The following is a 22,776-nucleotide window of genomic DNA, read 5'->3' on the forward strand; positions in this document are numbered from 1 at the left end:
AATATTACGTATATTTAATTTGATATCTAAATAATATATTATCATATGAGTAGATATAACATATTTGAATATCCAATTTAATACTCCAAACCGGTTAGAAGTTTTGTTGCTCTTAAAAGTACTAACCCATAGCGAAAAACCCATGCACTTTCATGAATAATATGGAGTGCCCAATATTTTTAGCTTCTAGAACATTGATTTTGAGTTTTCGGTCCCAAGTAAGCTGTGAACAATCTGTAAAGAGAGCCACACAACGATTGCTGTAGGTGGGAACGAACCAGAATCTCAATCTGTATGACATGAGCAGTCAGTCTAAACAAAACAATTGTTCTCCTTAAGTTTTGTCAGTCGTTTGGAAAATATATATGGCATTGACAAATGTGGCGGCAGGTCGCTCCTGCTTTCGTTTCCCTTGGTCAATTTATTACCGTGTTTGGTGAACTAAGATCATCATTAAATGGCCCATTTATTTTATTTGCAATTAATCAATTAATTTTTGTATTTTATGATGATCTCAATTCATAGCGACAGCCAGCTATTCACAGCTCATAATTTTTCTCTCCATCGACTTCAAGAGTCAAGACGGCCACCAGGATCCTTTCATACACGAACTTAATTAACTTTCCTGCCATATAAACCTTCTGAATTGCTCATCAATTCCAACAAAATACAAAGCTTCAGCTCAATCGATGGCTTCTTCTTCTAGCAAAATGCTAATTATTCTTATGGTTGTCGGCTCTTTCGTGCTTGCTTCTGCTAATTTCTACCAGAATTTCGATATAACATGGGGAGATGGTCGTGCCCAAATTCTCAACAATGGTGAACTTCTCACTCTCTCCCTGGACAAAGGCTCAGGTTCAGGTTTTCAATCCAAGAACGAGTATCTGTTCGGAAAAATCGATATGCAACTCAAGCTTGTCCCTGGAAATTCCGCAGGCACTGTTACTGCCTACTACGTAAGTTGCTTCTGTAAAAATATATTAAAGTGTTAATAATATCATCAAATCCTGACGCTAGACATTTTTGTGATGCAGTTAAAATCGGCAGGCTCAGCTTGGGATGAAATAGACTTTGAATTCCTTGGAAATTTAAGTGGTGATCCTTACACTCTTCACACAAACGTATTTAGCCAAGGCAAAGGTAACAGAGAGCAACAATTCCACCTCTGGTTTGATCCGATTGCTGATTTTCACACCTATTCAATTCTCTGGAATCCTCAAAATATAATGTAAGATTCAAGTCATTCATTTAATCTTGATTACTTTTCTTTTTTGGCAATGAAAATTTTCCTGGAAAATCTTATTGACATGGTCTCAACTTTGTTAATTTTCTTTTCCAGCTTCTATGTTGACGGCACGCCCATTAGAGAGTTCAAGAACACCGAGTCCCTTGGTGTTGCCTATCTCAAAAGCCAGCCGATGAGAATTTACTCGAGTCTTTGGAACGCTGATGACTGGGCGACGAGAGGCGGACTGATCAAGACGGACTGGTCACAGGCGCCATTCACAGCTTCTTACAGAAATTACAACGCCGTTGATGTTTGCGTCTGGTCTTCAAGTTCAGGGTCTTCCTCTTGCAACTCAAATTCGGATAATAGCGACTCTTGGCTCTCAGAGCAACTCGATAACACAAGCCAACAGAAACTTAATTGGGTCCAGAAGAATTACATGATTTATGATTATTGCAAGGACTCAAAACGATTCCCCCAAGGCTTTCCTCCTGAATGTGCAGTCAATAACGCATCCTAGATTGATGCGGAAAAACAATAATGACTGTAATTTGATATTGTTAATTGTTTATAACTTAGCGATTCAATTTTTCTTATGTTGCAGTCCTTTCATTTTGTGAAATTTTGGTGTAATATGTGAAACATTCTTTTCTGTAATAAATTAAATGCATGCTACATATGATAGCTCACAATAAGATCAAGGTTAGCTCGATCTTATTATTAATAAAATTAATTTATAGTTTTATGCTAATTAATATTATTCTAAATAGGGATTGGGAATCCTTGAACAACACTAGGTATGGCTAAATTACTCCTGCTATTACACATAAAGATTAAATTGCCCTTCAATATAAAATTACCAAACCACCCTTTATGACTATTGGGTTTGGGACCACCCATAACAGGTTGACCCAATCAAGTTACAAGGAAAACTGCCATAAGGTAGTTGGAGTCAGTTGGATGATAGTTGGATTGTTATTTAAATGTACAAAAATTGTCATCTCGAGAAGAAAACAAAATAATGAAATAGAAGTATTTTTTATGTTTTTCTCTTCTCCTTTCCCAAATAAAAAAGAAAAAAACCAATACATAGAGACCATATCTCCCAAGGATTGCAGTACTCAGGCAAATGAGATCGTGGAAATGACTCACGTCAGACCCTCAGAGCGTAGTCGAATCAACCACGAGTATAGAAAATGTAACTAAGTACACTTTTCAGTTTACAAAATTTTACAGAATATGATTTATGGCATGTTTGAAATTTCCAACATTGGTATTAAAGCATAGATTGTGCATATGCCATGTATTATGGGAAAATTAAATTTTGAATTATGTGATTTTTAACTGAAAATTGGTTCAAATTTGTTTTTTTGGGCACAAATTAAATTTAGCCAAATTGAATGAAATTGAGGCTTGAAAACATGATAATACGATTGGTTGATGTCCTTTACATGCTTTGAATTGAAAATCGCATAATAGTCCTAAATCAACAAATTCAAAACCAAAATTTGAGACCCATACAGTGTCGTTAAAGTCACCGTTCAGTTTACAAAATTTTACAGAATATGATTTATGTCATGTTTAAAATTTCCAACATTGGTATTAAAGTATAGGTTGTGCATATGTCATGTATTATGCGAAAATTAAATTTTGAATTATGTGATTTTTAACTGAAAATTGGTTCAATTTTTTTTTAGGCACAAATTAAATTTAGTCAAATTGAATGAAATTAAGGCTTGGAAACATGATAATACGATTGGTTGATGTCCCTTACATGCTTCAAATTGAAAATCACATCAAAAATAGCCCTGAATCAACAGATTTAGAACCAAAATTTGAGACCTATGCAATGCTGTTAAAATCACTATTTCATTGGATTCTAATGATGTTAGCACCAAAAGTTGATACAAAGAGAATTGTCGTCGAAGGAGCTTAAAGCTAATTGAACTAGCCAAGAATTAGGGTTCATAGCATGAATTCGGGTTACAATCAGATTGGAAAAACTCAATTGTCTGACTTGTTTGGTTAACAAGTTGTCTAAACCTGCTGGTTAATGAGTCAACTCATGGTCAGTTGGGTTAAACTCGAATCGATCAACACCCACCCTAGTCAATTAACCTATCAATGGTCAACAACTATCCACCAATGCATGAGAGAGTATAGAGGTGCGTGAAAGACCTCTCCTGGCACATGGCAGCACGTGTGGCTCATTTATGATGCGTGAATGTGCATGCATGTATTGTTTTGGCACATGGATGTGCATGTGATGTCGTCTTAATGTGTGGAGGTGTGTGAGACATCATCTCAATACTGAAGGCGTGTAAGGCCGTGTTTTGGCATGTGACAACTCATGAGATACTGTTTCCAATGGATTTGGTGTGTGAAACCCATTTTTCGGCGTGTGATAGTTGTTTGATGCTCGAATCTATGTGTGGAATATGTTATATGGGTCTTATAGCACGGAAAGACATGTAATGCCTTATTTTGGCTCCTAAAAACACATATCAATGTTTCAAAACACATGTTTTTGATCCATGCAAGGTTGTTGGCTCGGGACCATCATATTAAGTATAAGATGTGATCATCTGATAATCTAATGGTGTATGTTCAAACTATGTATATATAATTAGTTGTACTCTCTTAATTGGAAAATAGATGGTATATAATTTAATCATATTCATTCCTGACCATTAGCCCCTTATAATAAATGATCTTATTCGGGATAAGAATACAAAATTTTGTAGGACTATGTGGATACATTACAGCTTGCCAAAAAGCGACATATAGTAATGTATATAAGAAAATCCACCGCTTTGACGTTATTTCCAAAACTAACAAAATATGAGGTATTTGACTTATTACAAATTTCATAGAGACTTTATCATGGATAAAGTTACTCTAAAAATTGTACAGGTTGATGAAATGATCCTAGTCATAATAAGTGATGCATTTGTTGTATCACATATTATATATGTTAAAAATTGTACAGGTTGATGAAATGATCCTAGTCATAATAAGTGATGCATTTGTTGTATCACATATTATATATGTTAAATGTGAAAATTCAAAGATTGGTAGAATTTAGTAAAATTCTCGTTTAGAATTAATATTGACACAATTAGATTAAATTTTAAAACGTCAAGCAATTAAGTCATGGAAGATAATTAGGAACATAGTAAACTTTTGATTCTGTGCATTATATGAGACATTTTAAATTTTAATACGTAATTGATATGTATTTGGTTACATTTATTAAGTTATATATGATATGTCTCTATAATTTAATTAACCATAACATCCTAGAACATGATGATTGATTTGAATGAAGATGAAATTGAATAGGGATAATTATAATATATGACATTTAAAAATGCACAATATCCTAAATAACCAAAAGGCTTTGGAGGTTGTGAATCGGGTTATGATAGAGTTGCAGTTGACTAAGGGATAGAAACTTGAATGGTGCTTTACACAAACGTGAAGTAGACCCATATCACACATGTAAGAAGCAAGACTCACACCGTGTGATATCTTAACTAGTTCTATGAATAATGATATGGTATACGAGTACTAGTAATATTAAATTGTATAACCATAAGTATGGTTTTGATAAGAAAAGCTTGGAGGAATTATAGTCCCTAAATGAAGATAGCTGATCATTAAATTTGATATAATGTCAAATATAATCATAGAATTAAAGCCAATCAAGCACAACCTGACAAATAAACAATAAGTTTATGTAGCAAAATGATCTCTTCTTAATAGTAGGGGTGTACTCATGCATACGTTATAGAATCAAGTTCTAAAAGTTATTTATGGCTTCAAAAGTAAATGGCCTAAGTCCATGTAAAGGAAGAAAATCGTATAATGTTCAAAGAATAAGAACAAGGAATTAAAACGAAAGAGTGGCAAATGTACTGGAATAAGAGACAAAAAACAAGATGAATTATTGCAATAGAAACAACGAGAGTTATTTCACCTATGAATGAACAGAGTTGAAAATGATATTATCTCATTCTACATAAAGTGATGAAACTTTAGTTTTCAATGCAGTGATATTAACTGAGTATTATCTTATGTGGATTATAAACTAAAAAACCACCAATCAAATAACTCATAATAAAAAAGCTTTAGTGGATTTCTATCAATAAGACGAGTTGGATTTATGTAGACAACAACATAAGGGTTGAAGCAAAAAGGATAGACACGAACAAATAAGTTTTATAAAGTGGTCGAATCCTACACTTATATGAAATCCAATATGTTATAAATATTTGACAAATCTCTGTCAAAGTACTTGTTCTTCTTAAAATAAGATATAATTTAAATTTCTCTGATTACTCTATTACAATAATAAAAATGATTTATATGGATTTGGTTTGTTGTTGAATGGTTATATAGTGTTTGTCACCCTTTATCATGATAATGTTAGTTTTATCATTATTTGTATATATGAATGTGAATACAAATATATGAGCTTTCCTCAACTGGAAAACCATTTAACAAAACTATAAGAGTTTAACTTCTTTTGTAATTTATATACTTATGCGAATGTGTTTATATGAATGTAAAGTTTGAGTAGGTGTTTCATATTTCATTACTTTTGTTGATGACTATGCTCGATTTGGTCTTGTTTACTTGATCTCCATGAGTTAGAAGCAATAAATTGTTTTAGATACTATGTATAATTGAGGTTGAGAATAAATTGGATAAAATGGATAAGATTTTTAAGAACTAACTAAAGTCTTGAGTATTTTTTTGAAAAGTTTAAGGAATTGAAAAATGAAAAAGGAATAGTATGACAACTAATTATTTCAAGAACTACGTAATAAAATGGTGTAATAGAGAAGAGAAATTAAACTTTATTATAAATGATTAGGTTAATGATAGTGGATGCAAATATTGGACATCCCTTTTGTGACGATGTAACATTAACTATTGCCTATGTACTTAACTGAGTGTCTACTAAATTAGTTACTTCCACTCTCTATAAGTTATGGACATGTAGAATACTTGAGTTAATTAATTACAACCCTAGTGGTTGGCAGTGTTTATCTCTAACTTTCCCATGAGTTTGAAAAACTAGGACTTAGAAGAAAAGAATATATCTTTATAAAATACGTTGAACACTTCAAATGGTATCTGTTCATTAAGAAGAATTCCACTGGAAGATTAACTGAAATTATATCAAGAGATGCTACATTCATAGAGGATATTTTTTCTATAGAGATGATATTGAAAAAGGTTTTATCTATATGAGATAGGAGAAGAAAGAGAATAGGAACATCTTAACGGTTATTAGTTAAGTCTTAAGAGATAATACTTATACTTATTCCAGATAATGGGAGTAAATGCAAGTAAGTTCCAACCTATTTTAGATAGTGGGAGCAATGATTCTCAATCGTTTGCTTCATCTATCTCAACCTAGTGGGAGCATTGAGATTAAACTTCAATCTATTTTGGATAATGAGAGCAATGATCTTCAATTGCATAGGAGTAGACATCTAAAAGTACTTTAATGACTTTTTGAATTAAAAACAAGGTTTCATAACCATTCCTTAAGATGATGAAGAACCTAAAATCATAAAAGAAGTTGTCTCATCCCTTGATAAGTAAAAATGGTAAGATGCATTAGAAGAAGAGATGAAATACATAGAAACAAACCAAGTCTAGAGTTTGGTTGACTCACAACTAGGTCAGAAACCAATTGGGAACAAATAAGTTCCCCTAATCAATCATAAAGTGAATGACTCAATAAATAGATACAATTTCACCTTATGGCAAATAACTATACTCAATAAGAAGGTATAAAATGTGAAGAGAAATTTTCGTCAATTATAAAATTTACGTCATTCTATTGGATTATAGCTATAGTAACACATTTGAATTTAGAATTGCATCAGATGAATGTCAAGACAACTTTCCTTAGAAGAGAACTTGATAAAGAAATCTATGTGAAATGATGTATGGATTTCATAGTTATAGGTAAAAAACACAAAGTGTACAAGCTTCAAGAACATTACATGACCTAAAACTATCATCCAAACGGTGATACTTGAAATTTCATAAAACTATAATGTCTTATGACTTTAAGATGATTAATCAAGACCACTATATCTATGTGACAAAGTTTGATAACAAATTTGCAATTCTATCTCTATATATGTTGATGTGTAAATAGTTGGAAATGATTTGAAGCATGTGATGATCATCAAAGAATGGTTGTCCATGCTTGTGATGTAAAAGATATGGGTAAGTAGATTACATATTGGAAATTAAAATCTAAAGGGATTATTCAAAGAAACGTTTGACTGTGTTACAAGAGCATAATATTCAAAAAAAATAAAGAATGATTCAATATGGTAAGCTACACACCCATTGATACTCCTGTATCGAATGACAAATTATTAAGCCAAGAAATATATCTCAAAACTCAAGATGAAAATAAAGAAATATCAATGGTTACATATTCAAATATCATCAGATGTATTATGAATGTTATGGTACGTACATGTCCAAACATTTGTTTTTGTTGTTGAGTTGGTTAGCTTACATGAGTTAAATACTAAAAAGGCTATCAAAAGGATATTGACATATCTAAAAGGTGTTGTGGATTATTGTTTATGTGATTAAGGATCGAATTTCTATTTGATTGGCTATTGAGATGCTAACTGAGAATGTGATTTAGACCAATGCAAGTTAATTTTTGGGTATGTTTTCTTATTCTAAAAGAGCCCATATCTATGCATATCTTACTCTAAATGAGGAGGTGACTTAGACCAATACAAATCATTTCTAAAAGGAAAATGAGTGTATAATATAATTCTATGCATTGTATAGTCATTGATCCTCTGACTGAACTTGCTTCAAGAGACGCATATTTTGCACATGTTAAATCTCTTGATTGCGTAGACTATGATTGATAAGTTATTGAACTTATATATTGTACTAAAGACACAACATAGAAAACAATGAATTCAAGTTTATTTTGTTTTGAACTTGTATCTCGAAATTCTTGGGTTTTTACTGTATACACATTATTTTTTGCTCAACAAGATTACAATGTCACACAAGTTAGAGATTGACTCACTCACAAGAGTAATTGCCTTTGAATCTGAGAAAATGAGCAAAGATGAGACTTTATTCCTAAAAAGAATAACACCGAGAGAATGTGCCAATGGGAGACAAATTTTTCGAGAAAAGATTTATTGAAGTTAAAATGTCGCTTTGATAATCAATCAAGATGAGGTCGTAGATAGATACATTTGAAAATGACTGATTTGGTTTGCCCATGTCCAAATAACATATGAATGTCATATGTGAGTTCTTAATATGAATAAATACTTGTGAGTGTGAAGATGATTAAAAACTCAAGTTAGACATTGAATGTAGTTATTGAACTAAGATCTGTACAATATTTAAGTAATGAAATTTGTGAAAGTTACACACTGTAGCATATGATTCTACCATGTGCGCATAAGTAAGACGACCAATTGAAGTAGTGAGAGGATAAATCCTTACTCCCTCACATTGTGAGACTTTACAAGATTTAAATCATATTAGTACCCTTTGACTCTTTATTATTATTTAATATTTACTCTTAGTATTGTTATCTTAGCTTGACATTTATAGTTACACACAATTTGGTCTATAAAACGTGACTAGAAAAACAACTAAATTTAAATTGAAAATTTTGGTAGGAGAGGAAGACTTATATATATTACGTGTGTCCATTAGCCAGTTGATCATGTTACTCATATGGGAGAATAGACTTAATCATGGATATACAAGAAAATAACACAATGATAAATGAGGGATTAAAGGGAGCTAGTTTTATTGAGTAAGTTTAGGGTACTATGAGCCTAACATTTTATTATATTTTATTTGGGTTGAAACAATTATATTATTCCTAATAAATGCATAGTATTTAACTTCTAAGTGCAAGTTGTTTGTGAGGTCATACGACACATTTGCAAATATGAAACATATTGTTATATGAGATTTTTGTGTGCCTAAGTATTTGGTTTAAGTCTTCCGTCATGTGTGAGTTGGAGACATTGGGTCTAAGTCCACCCATAACGGATCGACCCAATCCGGTTACATGGAAAACTGTCATAAGGCAGTTCGGTGATAGTTGGACTGTTGTTTAAATGTCCAAAAACTGCCATCCCAAGGAGAAGAACACAAAACAATGAAACATAAGTATTTTTTATGTTTTTCTCTTCTCCTCTTCCAAAAAAAAAAATACTAATACATAGAGACTATATCTTCTAGGGATTGCAGTACTTGGGCAAATAGGATTGTGGAAATGACTTATGTTAGACTCTCAAAGCATAATCGAATCAACCACGTGAATTGAAAACATAACCGGGTATGCTTTTCAGTTACAAAATTTTACAGAATATGATTTATGGCATGTTTACATTTTCCAACAATGACAGTTTGCGACACACATTCTGGGGTGTCTTCTGGCTGATATGTTGGTTATGCGAGTTGGAGTTTGTTGCAATGTTTGTTTTTTTCTGGCTGAGTTACTGGTTTTTAGTTTTAAAATTTGGATTTGAATATTCTTATTATCTGATATGTTTTGGTTGATTTCCTGGGTGAGAGAGTAGAAGTATATTGTAGTATATAATATGTTCTGGCTTATTTGCGGAAGTAAATACTTGGTTGTTAATGAGTACTGTACAACAAGTCACAAGGTGCTCTGACATTCTGACATAGGAAGGTTACGTGAAGACAAAGAATGACAGAGAGTTTGTTTTACGTCGAGATATTAGATTAAAAAAAAAAAATTGATTAAAGTGGGAATATTAGAATGATATGAGTAATTTTTGTAAAGAAAGAGACGCAGGTCGGTGGCATATAATTTGTCTTGGTTGATTTTGTAAAGAAAAAAAAAGGTAGAAGATTGAATTGTGATTTACATGGTTAGTCGTGTCGGAAACCATTACAATTACTGCTACGGTTAACGTTTTCCATTGAGTCTCTTTCTTATGAAAAGAAACATATATTTTCATTTGGAATACGATGAAATAAAAAGTCTCTTGGATCCTCTTCTCCAAACCCTAAATCTAGTATCTCTCTCCTTTGGCTTACAATTTTCCTTCAATTTCCTTTGATTGATTTGTTCTTTCCTTCAATTTCCTTTGATTGATTTGTTCTTACTTCAATCCTTTCGTGGGTTGATCAATGATTTTATTTTTTTAAAAAATATTTTTAAATTTCTCTCTCTCTCTCTCTCTCTCTCTCTCTCTCTCTCTCTCTCTCTCTCTCTCTCTATATATATATATATATATATATATTGAGTATGGTGATTTCAATGATGATTTATAACCAGTCCAAATATATTTCCTAAACACTTTAATTATCAACTTAAAAATAAATAATTATTTTCTTAAGTTACAACAAGGCAAAACTAGGCGTATCCAGTCTAATTCAGCAACTCACCAAGACTTAGGCTAGAATTGAATGGAAGATAATATACGGTAAGGGAACTAAAATAGGGATATTGAAATTTTTATTATTTTTAAATCTCGACTATATAAATCTACATATATTTTATTAACTAAATATTTATATTACAAAATTTAATATAATAAAGTATTTTTGTTTTCAACTTAAAGAATATAAGACTTAGTTAGCTTTTGAATACTAAATATCAAATATTTTACGAAATTTTTTACTCATAAAAAGTATAATTATTTCATCAATAATATCTAAGAAAACAATAAATAATTTTCTGTTTGGGAAATAATTTATTATAAAAAATAAAAGATTATCTCAAAAATGATTGTTTATATTAGCTATAAATTATTACTTTTTATGATAAAAATTGATATGTATAAATAATTATTGTATTTAGTTAAAAAAATAAAAGAACACTAATATATTATTTTAGTATAATTATTCTAAAATATTTTCATATTATTTGTTATATTAATGTAAAGTAATAGTATTTTTTTTTTAAAATAAATATTAAGTAAGAATAAAATTATAATAAAATGAATATTATTTTGATAATTTTTTATTCCTAACATAGATGTGAGAATCAAATTACACTTATATCACTTATTATATTACTATTGTTATAAAATAATATCAATAATAAAAGATAAATTATTATTATAATCTTTTATAATTTTAACCAATATCTCTATGAATATTTAAATTAGTATTCATTAGTACAAATAACATTACTCTATTTTTGACAAACTGAAGGATAAACTTTAATTAATATATTTTTTTATCGTATCACAATCTTCATTCAACAAACTTTTCGATTAGTCATGTTAATTTCAATTGTTTTTATTCAAAATTTAAAACCCTAAAATTGGAATTTATTTATTTCTTAAACTATTAACATCTTTTATTTTTTTATTATTTCCTATCAAATGCTAATCATTTAAAAAAATCTTTATAAAAATTTTTAAATATATCATAGAAAAATAAGACACTTTAAAAATGATGTCTTCCAAGATTAATGTGATTTAAATTCTCTCCTTTGTCTTTTCATAGTTTAGACAGATTCCTCGCCTATGGTAAGTTTATAGGTTGGATTTGGGTAACTATTTCTCCTCTAGTTCATCATCTTAAATCCATCCATCCATGATGTTAGAAATTTCAAATATATTATTTCTTATGTTAGAATATATCCTAATTATATGATTTCCTAGACCAGTAGATATTCTAAATATATATTTTTTCTTTTTGCATTATTGTATATTAATTATATTTATTTGTATTTTTTTATATAAGATTTATGATAGGTATAAATTCATGTATTATTCAAAACAGTTTAATATACCAAAAATATAAGTTATTCATATTTTGATATGGTATCAAAATAAAACATCTTGCTGACATTTTAGTTAGGCTCACTCATGAAAGATAAAATAGATGAAAATGAAGATGTAAGCAAGCATCATACATGGTGAAAAAGAATGAATCAAGACATGCACGCTCAAAAGGGGAAAGATGGAAAAGTTACCTACTCCTTTGCCTCCCATGGTAAATAGGATGATGGAAAAGCTCCTCAAGTGCAAAAGTCTCCAAAGCAAGCCCACCATAAGCCTTCTTTCACCCTTGGCCAAGAGACAAGAGAAAGAAGAGTGAGCGTTTTCTTTTAAGTGAGAGAAAGTATTTTTGTAAAATGAATTAAGGTTTGTTCAAATGAACTAAAATCAACCCTTTTATAATGGTGGGCTAAAATGCAATTTGTTAATTCTCTTTTTGCCCAACAAATTCTCAATTTGTGGACTTGCCATGCATGTATATCAATTATATATTTTAGGCATCCTAGTTTTATCTCACCAACATTTTAACGTTTAAAATGTTATCTTTGGCCCTTATATAACATTTATATGAATATTATTATCCTTTGAAAGATGTTAGCCAACCCTAAATAATCAATCCTCACTCTTGAAAACTTGGTTTATTGGTGTGACTTTTTAGATTTATTGTGGCGTAGCCTTGACTCTCCTTTCGATGATCCAAAAGGCATCCGAAAACTCAATAACTATGGTGAACATCTAACAATATGCTATAACCCCTAAACCATGATGAAGAAATACTTCATCGAGTCTAATATCCCCAATTGTACATTCCATGTAGATAATATCCTTCCATTGTCAAATCTAAATTGATTTCAAACTCATGAATCATCAAAACCCTAATTTCAATTCTATACAAATCATCGATCCAAATATTTGGAACTCGTCATTATGAACATCCTTCATATGACTTACATTATACTTTGGACAAGATTTGATTTTCAATATTTATCAACGTTTGCTTTGAAACTTAGATTCGGATTGAATCAGTTGATATTCAAAACCCAAGACTTTCTAAGTCAATGGATTTCATCTTGAGCATCATTCTTCTCCATATACAAATAACGCATGAATAATATGGTTTGTCCTACAAGATATGATTAACCTCATATATATACATCATATGAATTACATGTATTTGTATCAGATTTGATCATGATTTCTCAGGTTAAATGATTACTTTTATACATTAGTACAATCTTACGATAAGTTATTGACAATGATTTGATAACTATGTGACTTATTGTTATTTGATCATGTTCGAAAAACGGTTCTCTAACTGTTAATCCATACTAATACCGTAATGACATAACCATTATCGTCACCCATACTAATGTCATCTCATGGCATTCAATGGAGGTGTTCGATATGTCTATTATGTGATATAATTACTGAAGTTATGTTACATTTATAAGGAACAATTCGATGACTCAGTTTTTATATTAAGTCATCTGAACAATTCACATGCATACTTTATATCATTGCAGATAAAGGAAACAACTTATTCATATGAACAAAAAAAGCTTTTTCTTTTATTAATAATTACATAAATGTACATATAAGATTAAAATGCCCCCAGAACCGATAACACGAATGGTTCCTAAGGCATACACTAACAACTCATGTCTTTGCCTTTATGTGTGTGGAAAATGGAAAGAAGAGTTTATCATACCCGCTCACGCCTTTAACTATGTATAAAGTGGAAATATGAGTTTATCAGTCTACTAAAACCTTCACCTATGTCAAAAGTAGAAAGATGAGTATATTAAACCCACTCGCGCTTTCACCTATATGGCAAGTGGAAAGATGAGTTTGCAAACTCAATTAAACAAATTATTGCTTGCTTTAATTCCCTATATTAGGAAATATTTTAAATATATGTTTTCCTTTTTTTTTTTTTTAATAAATGATAAATTCTCTATAAACTCGTTTACATAGAAATCTTAAAACTTTGAGTGTATACAAGAAAACAATTGTCAGATGTTTGTCACTATTGACCTGAATCCTTAAATCCTCAAAATTCAATCCCCCATGGGCAACCAATCTTCTTTTAAAATGTCTAAGAACATTGCTTCTATACTAGCATACTAATAAAAGGAAAATGAATCCAATAATAGACAACCTTGGCCAATTGCCCAGCAGAATTAGAGATTCAAAGTTTCCTAGAAGCTCTAAGATTGTATTCAAACTTCATAAAATTTGCCTTTAACAACATTGCCTTAGTATCCTAATCAAATGCATTGCCAATTTACAAAATCTGCTAGAAAGTTGCATTTCTTTGATTTGCATGTCTTGTGTATATAATCTTTTTGTTTGAATCAAATGTGAGCTTGTATTTGGATATCAGTAATCAAGGTTTCAAGTTCTTTCTCTAGCCTTGAAACACCTGTTTTGAAAGCGTTTGCCATCATTTACAAATCAATAGACACAAATGGTTGTGTATTCTGGATAAAAGCCTTAGTATGAGTAGAAATCATTAATAAGCTCCCTAACTTGAGGATCCAACTAAAAAAAAGTTAGAAGCTCACATTGTCTATAACTTTCCTCTTAAGCTTAGACCAATCAAAACTTGCAAGAGCACAAAGTCCCCTATATGTCATAACATCTTAAGAAGAAATCACCTTGTTGTAGCTATTTCCTAAATCAAGACCAACTTTTAAAAACTTATGAGTCGTAAACTTGTACTTCTTAGCCTCTAAGTGAGACAATCTTGTAGCATAATGTAGTTTTTCTATAGTAACAAGTTCAAAAGCCTTTGGTGTTTACTTTGCTTTGTTAACATAGTTTGTTACATGAGTAAATTGAGCCATCTCAATGCTTACCAAGATAGCACTCATACACAAATGAATAATATGCTTCGATTCAGTGCAATAATCATAAGTACAAACATAACTTTTAAAAGCATCACCAAGTGCACCATAAGCATAGTAAAAATCTCAAAAATCATTGTATCCTATTCTTATGCTCTCTTTGATTAAATTTGTCTTATAAGCATTAAGTTCATTCTCAAGCTTCTTTTTTCACTGTTCAGCTCTATAGTCCACTGAATCACACTAGGCCATATAACCAAATGGAAAGTCAATGCAACCCAATCTCTAAGGCAATACATAATTCTAAAAGGCCAAAAGTTTATTTCTCACCTAAAGTTTAATGCAAAGACAAATACAAATATATGAAATTTCAAAAACTCAAACACTCATCCACCACATAATTTTTGTTAAAACTTGTTGTTAACTATAAAGGTAAAATTATCATTTAACTAATAATATTAAAAAACTAAAAATCTATATTATTCTCCCTTTATAGTTAAAAAACTAACAATTCCCCTTACCAAAAAGTTTGAAAAGTTACATTTTTCCCTTAGGGTTTCATTTCTTCCTTTTCTTCTCTGGCAATGTTCTCTGATCAATCTCCTATTTGTCGACTCTTTCTTTCGCATCCCAGGTAATGACATGACCATCATTCTCCAACCACGAAGGTGATGAATCATCCAGATCTATCGGTCAACAAATATGTTTCTTCCTACCATCTTTGTTACATTCATGGAAAAATGATGTAAATTTTTAATATTTAGTGATAAAATGACAATTTTATCCTTGCATCTAACAAAAAAAATTCTAACATAAGTTAACCTATGAGTAGTTGTTTGGGTTTTTGAAACCTCATGAGTGAGTATTTGTCTTTGCATTGAATCTTGGGTGGGAAACAATTTTTTGGCCTTTTAAAAATAGAAGTAACAAAGGCTCATAATGGTGCTTCATTATATACTAGTGTTTGTTATCCTTTGTTTTTTGAGGACAAGCCTAGAATGTTTTGTTGTCGGGTTTGTGTTTTTGGGTGTTATGTATATATTTGCTTGCCAAAAAAAGAAAAATGGCTATTGTAATTAGTCAGTACTAGCTAAACTTTTAATGGTTTCATCTATCGGGCAATTCCACCAAGATTTTGATATCACGTGGGGATACAACAAAGTTGTTAAATAAAATATTTATTTTATTATTTTATGTGTATATTAATTTTATTTATTTACTAGTATTATGAATCCTTATATAATTCATTTTCTTATTCATATTTAGACTGTCTTGTAATATTATAAATTATACTTCATTTTATCAATAATATTTATTTAGTTTTACAACCCCAATTTGAAATTTTTCATGGTATCAAAGTAGTAAAAATCCTCCTGTATTTTTTCAACTCTAAAATTTATTTATTTTATTTTATTATTATTTTTTTTTTTAGCCTTGGAAAGTTGTAATCCCCCTTGTGCACTTTTCTAGGGTTTTGTTATTGCACTTTGGAAAATTCTCTTTACCCGTCTATATTTTTCTTACTTTCAATCACCACCCTTAGCTTTTGCAATCTTCTTCATAGTTGTTGCCCCCTTTTTGGTTACCTATCTATCAAAGCCAAGTCGTCATTAGCCTAGCATCTATCTCTAACAAAGTTTGCTCCTATCTGGTATGAATGCAATGTCTTTTTTCTCCTTGCCTTGAGTTACCATCGAGTGTGCCTTCTCTCAATTTTGTCAATTTCTTCACCGAGATCAAGCAAGTGTTGTGTGCCTTCATTTTTTGGTGCTGTGACAACATTTTTTGTCATCGTTGTTTGCTTGTTCTGGTCATTTTCTTCATGCATGATTCACTTTTGTTGCACATTTTTCCTCTGCTACCAAGCTTTATCCACTGATGTCTTCTCTATGGCTCACTCTAAGACAACTCTAGTCACCATCCCTCCCAACACTCTAACCCCCTCACCTAGGTTTCCTTACTGGTAGCCTCTTTTCCTACCATGTATCATGGTTTACCAATCACTACTGTTTCTTCATCTTTGTTCCTACTAACTTCTCTATCGATTGCTACTATTTTTGCTAATTTGACATTTACTTTCTTAATGTCCTTACTACCTACAACGATAAACATTAGGAGTTATCTTTCTTCTGTTATGGTTTTCAATACTTATCGCACATGAAAGTCAATATTTCTTGATGTGTTTGCTATTTATGATTTACAACATTTGATTGTTGTTAATGCATGACCTCTACCACCACTTTTTGATGGCATTTCTAATCCAACTTATTCTTACTGGTTATGCATTGATAAATTGGTTTGGACCTAGATTAAATCCACGATATTGCCCGCACTTGTTCAATCTTTATTGCTACCTTATTTTACTACTTTTAAAGTATGGTCCTTGCTTGATCTTCATCTGAATTCAATTTTTGGGATCCACCTTTGGTTTATTCGTGACAAGCTACACACTCTTAAAAAGAACTTTAGATCAGTCAATGGTAAATTATCTTATTAATGCCAAGTCCATCTTTGATTCTCTTACTACAATTGATTTTCCTATTCCAAATGTTGATTTTGTAGAGTACGTTATTGATGCTTTAGGTCTCAAGTACTAATCTTTCATTACTTCCTTGCATTTTTGCCTATCCACTACATTTGATAAACTCTATCATATTCTCGTTTGTGAAAAGAGTTTTTAGAAGAAACTCCTTAATATGTCTCTTCCAACTGTTGTTATAGTTGTTACTCGATCCTCCCCTTAGTCTTTGAATTTATCCAAGTTTTCTAGCAAACATAACTTTCGTAGTCATAATAAACGTGGTCACGGTAATCGTGGACAATATATTTCTCACCAACAATCTTTACCCTCATATCAACCTTCTTTGCTTCTTATTCCTACAGGTGTTCTTCCTCAATGTACTAATCATATTTGCAATAAACATAGGCACTCTGTTTGTGTTTGCCTATAATAGGAAAATTTTACCTATATAGTCGATTTCGTGACTACTCCTCTTGCAACTATGTTTGTGTGTGATCCTTCTAATTCAAATTAGGTTCTAGACTCTGGTGCTACACATCATATGACACCTAATGCTTCAATCCTTTCTTCTCCTTACCATCTCACAGGTATATCTTCTATGATTGTTGGAAATGTTCATTTATTGTCAATGTTTGTTTGTCTAAACCTTCTCACTCTCCAGTTATTCTATATGATGTTTTGTGTGTTCTATCATTACAAAAACATTTGTTGTCAATTCATAAGTTTACCTCTGACACTAATTTTTTTTGTCTTTTTGATTCATTTAATTTTGTGATTAAAGACATAGACAGGTCAAATCTTTCTTTTTAGTAACAACAATAATAGTTTATATCAATTGACTCCTCTTATCATTATCGTCCATTCATTTGTTTTGTGTCTCATCTGATGTGTAGCATTGTCATCTTAGTAATCCATTTTCCATAATGCTCATTATTTTTGCCTCTATGTCTGATCGAGTTCATCCTTTGTAGGATCTCCCATCTGTTTGTCCAGTTTATCCTCTTCATAAAAGTCATCACCTTCTTTTTACCAAATGTACTTACATTGTTTGCAGTCCTTTCAAGCTTCTTCACCTTGATGTCTGTGGTCCTGCTCCTGTCCCATCATTGTCATCATTTTGTTATTGTTTATCTATTATTGATGATTTTAGTTTGTATACATAACTATATCTTGTGTTTAGAAAATCTGATGTTATTGTTGTTTTTTACTAAATTTAAATTAATAGTGGAGATACTTCTTTCTTATTCTATTCAAATTATTTGTTTGGATGGTGGTGATGAATTTAATAACAAATTATTTTGTTCCTTCCTTGAGTCATGTGGTATTATGCATCAACTGTCTTATCCTTATACTTCTGCCTAAAATGGTATGTTAAAAGAAACATCAAGACATAATGGAAAAAGGATGTTGTCTTTTATTACAGGCTAACCTATCCTTGCTATTCGAGTGAAGGCTTTCTTTACTGTTATGTTTTTTATTAATAAGTTGCCCACACAATTGCTCAAGAATAAAAATCCCTTTGATGTTTTGCTTTGACATCCTCGAAACTATGGATCTTTACATACCTTTGGTTATGCTTGTTATCCTTTGCTTACCTCGACTGTCTAAATAAATTGGTGTCCCAGTACACTCTATGTTTATTTTTGGGATATGATGTTGCATATTATAGGTATCATTTTTTTCATTTTCCTATTAGTTGTGTCTAGATCTCTTGTCATGTACTATTTCATGAAACCATCTTTTATTTTTATGGTGTTGCTTCTCCCTCTTCAGAGCCTCCTTTAGGGTTTCGCTCATTATCAATTCTATCGATGACTATGTAACTCTCAGATGTGATCGACCTATCTCTCTCTAGTGCTCTTATAATGCCATCTGATTCTGTGCAGCCTGATAATAGCTCTCTGCCACTCTCTGTCTCTATTAGTTATCTTGTTTCACCTTCAATTACTTTAGTCACTATAGAGACCTCTTTATCTAATCGATCTGAGACATCACCAATTTGACCCAAGTTTTGGAGCATTAATGAGATTGTGGTCTCTTCCCTTTATGTGCTTTCTTGAGCTCTTGTTACTAAAGCTATTGATCTGACATTTCATGAGTTAACTACCTTCAAACAAGAAGTGTTCATAAAGTAACCTCCTGGGTTCATAGATCCAAGTTGGCCATCTCAAGTTTGTTGTCTTATTATGTTTTTCTTGGATGCAACCTTGTTTGTTGGATTGCTAAGAAACAAACTGTTATGTCTCGCTTTAGTACTGAGTCTGAGTACCATGCCTTTGCACATGTGATTGCTGATGTTTAATGGTTTTGTTATCTTTTAGGAGAGCTAGTTATTCCATGAAATTCATCTCCATTTTTGTTGTGTGGCAATCAATCCGCTGTGCACATGGTTACCAATCCAATATTTCATGCTTGCACTCAGCATATTGACATTGATTTACATTTCATTCGTAAGGTTGTTGCTTGTAGAGCTATTCGACATCCGACATGTTCCTACCACATCTCAACTTACTGATATATTTACGAATGGGCTGTCTCGTGAACGCTTTATCTCCTTGTGTCATCAATTGTAGCTCCATGAGCTACCACTATAATTGCAGGGAGTGTTAAATAAAATATTTATTTTATTATTTTATGTGTATGTTAGTTTTACTTATTCAATAGGATTAGGAATCTTCATACAATTCAGATTCTTGTTCATATTACTATTTAGATTCTTATTTATATTTAAACTGTCTTATAATATTATAAATTGTTCTTCATTTGAGCAATAATATTCATTTAGTTTTACAACCCCAATTTGAAATTCTTTAAAAGCTAAGTTCTTGAACTATAGCCATGTTCTTTCTCTGAATGTTCACAAAAAGTCTAGCTCAGGCTACCAATCCAAGAATAAATATCTTTTTGGAAAGATTGATATGCAGATCAAGTTTGTCTATGGAAATTATGCAGGCACAGTCACTACTTATTACATATATCTCCTGCGTGTTATCTTAATATATTCCTCTATTTCATCATTTCCACTGAAACGTATTTTCTAAAAGTACAAAAAAAAAAAAGTGAGAAATTGTATAAATATGAAAAATATTGTAAATACCATTTTTTTTTTAAACTACAGCAACATGTATTTCTTTTAAAAATATGTATTTAGCAACAATAGGGTGTGCACTTAAACAATTCGGTTTATCAACCGAAAATAAAACAAAATAGTGTATATTAAATCCTACGAGGCCAATTTTTCTAGTGTTTGTTGACAGTTAGAAAAGTTGGGGAGGAGAGAAACTTTGGATGCTAAAGAAGAGAGGGGACAAAATTAGAGTTAAGGTTCGAAATTGTGAAAAAAAGTGAAACATTAAATCAATTTTTAATCAATTAAAAAATAAGGAAAAGAAAAATGTTTCTATTCTTGAAACATGATTTGAATTTTTTTATATTTTCAAAATTCCCCTGAAATGTTTCATATAAGTTTTAGAGCATTTTGGAAATGCAAAATTGCATCATGGGGTCCGTTTTTGTGCTTCCTAGCTTACAATTCTTGGCCCGAGCTTCATCCGAACAAAAAATAATATCTCATGATCTAAGCTTTACTGAACAAATTACAAAATTGTGATTTCTTGTGTTTTAGTTTCTATGCAGAAGGAATTCCCATAAGAGAATTTGAGAACTTGGAGCCTTATGGCATTTCGTCCCACAAGCACAAGCCAATGAGAATTTACTTAACCATTTGGAAAGCCAATCACTACTAAAAAAAAAAAAAGAAAAGAGCTATAATAAGAGGAAAATTAGTCATTAAAAATCTATTTCCTGTTATCGCTCATTATTATAGCCTCCGTTGTTAAAAATATCAATGATAGGAAGTAAAGTCTCATGTTAATATAAATAAAAAAAGGTATAAGTCTTATTGTCAAAAATAGTAATTTCAATGATGTTAATCCCTGTCGTTATAACAATATTTATCTATCACAATACATAATATTAACAATGAATAATTTTATCGTTATAATAATAGTTATTCGTCACTAAACATAATATTAACGATAAATATCCCTTCGTTTTAATAATATTTACTGGTCACTAAACATAATAGCAATGAAAAAATTCTCATCATTATATCAATATTAATTATAAAATTTTGATTATCAAAATATTATTATTGACATTGATTATGTTTTAATCATAATTATCTCAAAGTCTTTATATGATCCACAATTATTAAAAATAAAAACTCCAACTTAAATGTTTCGTGTTCACTGAAACAATATTTGAAAATCATGACTCTTAAATCTTATAAAAGACATACTTTGAGTTCTTCAAGTGTTCAATCAGTAGAGAGAAATGAAATTCCTTGTATGATTGAAGTTCCTTTCTCCTTCTCGGAAATCAAATTGGGAGCATGCTACCATGTCCTCTTTGAATCTCAAGTGTAAGGCAAGATACCTAGATGGACTTCTTGCAATGTCCTTATGTTTGGCAGTCGTGGTGGGCATGAAGTTTTCCTGGATATCCTCAATCTCTGTTGAAAATCAAGAATTTATCAAGAAGTCATGAAGCCAAGAGCAAACTTCCCAGATACCCTATTAGCGTAGAGCTCCTACAGAGCAAATATTAGCCCTGTAGAGAAATTGGAACAAGAAATGAAATTAACCTGAAGATTGGAAGGCAATAGGTCAAAAGCCTAGTTGATTTCCGAATCAATAGGCTTAGCCTCCTTCACAACATCTGCATTAGTGATCTGATAAAATCAATACAAAAAGTTTAGAACAATGTTCATAAGATTGCTTATGAGAAACAATCACTTGCCAAAGCTTTAACAATAAAAAATCTCAATGACTAAATTATTCACGAGAAACAGAAGAAACCCTTTTTTGGTTGGTTTCACTGAAACGAAGGTTAAATAAGCAGCTTAGATACTTATAGCAACTCGTTGACTGAGACTGCCATTTGCACACACTATAATATAGCCATTACTTTCCTCAGGCTCCCTGTCTCAAGAACATAAATTGAAGGAATTAACCTGTTAAATTGTCTACATTCAAATTCGGTAATCAGCTAACATTAATGTTTCTCAATTACCCAATTTTGGAGTTCTTCTGTCAGCACAGGGTTTTCTAGAGCAACTACATTGAAAGAAAACCTAGAACAGGGCTTAAGCCTGTAAGCATCACCTTAATGATCAAATTTTAAATGTAGAACAAAGCATTAAGGGGGGTGGGTAGAGTTACGGTATGCAATGCAACCTAATCTAAAGAGAAAGAGGTACCTGATCAATCACATGCTCAATTTTTTCTTTTCATATTAATGGCTCTTGAATATTAAATGCTGCCATATGGTAAGAGCACATAATAGATCAATTACTTTTCTCATAAAAAACCTCAAATTACATGT

At 31.1% G+C, this 22,776-nt stretch overlaps 1 protein-coding gene and 1 pseudogene across 1 annotated transcript; one reads left to right on the forward strand and one right to left on the reverse strand.

The window, feature by feature from the left end:
• The first annotated feature begins 536 nt into the window (after positions 1-536).
• Positions 537-1,821, forward strand: LOC123194455 (probable xyloglucan endotransglucosylase/hydrolase protein 23). The gene is made up of 3 exons (XM_044607651.1): positions 537-956; positions 1,035-1,228; positions 1,340-1,821. The coding sequence occupies exons 1-3, from the start codon at positions 690-692 to the stop codon at positions 1,746-1,748; spliced, it is 870 nt and encodes a 289-aa protein (XP_044463586.1). The 5' UTR covers positions 537-689; the 3' UTR covers positions 1,749-1,821.
• Positions 1,822-14,212: 12,391 nt separating this feature from the next.
• The window catches only part of LOC123194964, a 33,086-nt pseudogene continuing 24,522 nt past the window's right edge, over positions 14,213-22,776 (reverse strand).

This window comes from Mangifera indica, chromosome 13 (genome assembly GCF_011075055.1).
Source record: "Mangifera indica cultivar Alphonso chromosome 13, CATAS_Mindica_2.1, whole genome shotgun sequence".
In the NCBI taxonomy this organism is placed as follows: Eukaryota; Viridiplantae; Streptophyta; class Magnoliopsida; order Sapindales; family Anacardiaceae; genus Mangifera; species Mangifera indica.

Bases quoted from the DNA above. Each gene is read 5' to 3' on its own strand.
- LOC123194455 (XM_044607651.1), top strand. From the start codon at position 690: ATGGCTTCTTCTTCTAGCAAAATGCTAATTATTCTTATGGTTGTCGGC. The intron at 957-1,034 runs GTAAGTTGCTTC...TTTGTGATGCAG, and splicing joins GCACTGTTACTGCCTACTAC to TTAAAATCGGCAGGCTCAGC. The intron at 1,229-1,339 runs GTAAGATTCAAG...TTTCTTTTCCAG, and splicing joins TGGAATCCTCAAAATATAAT to CTTCTATGTTGACGGCACGC.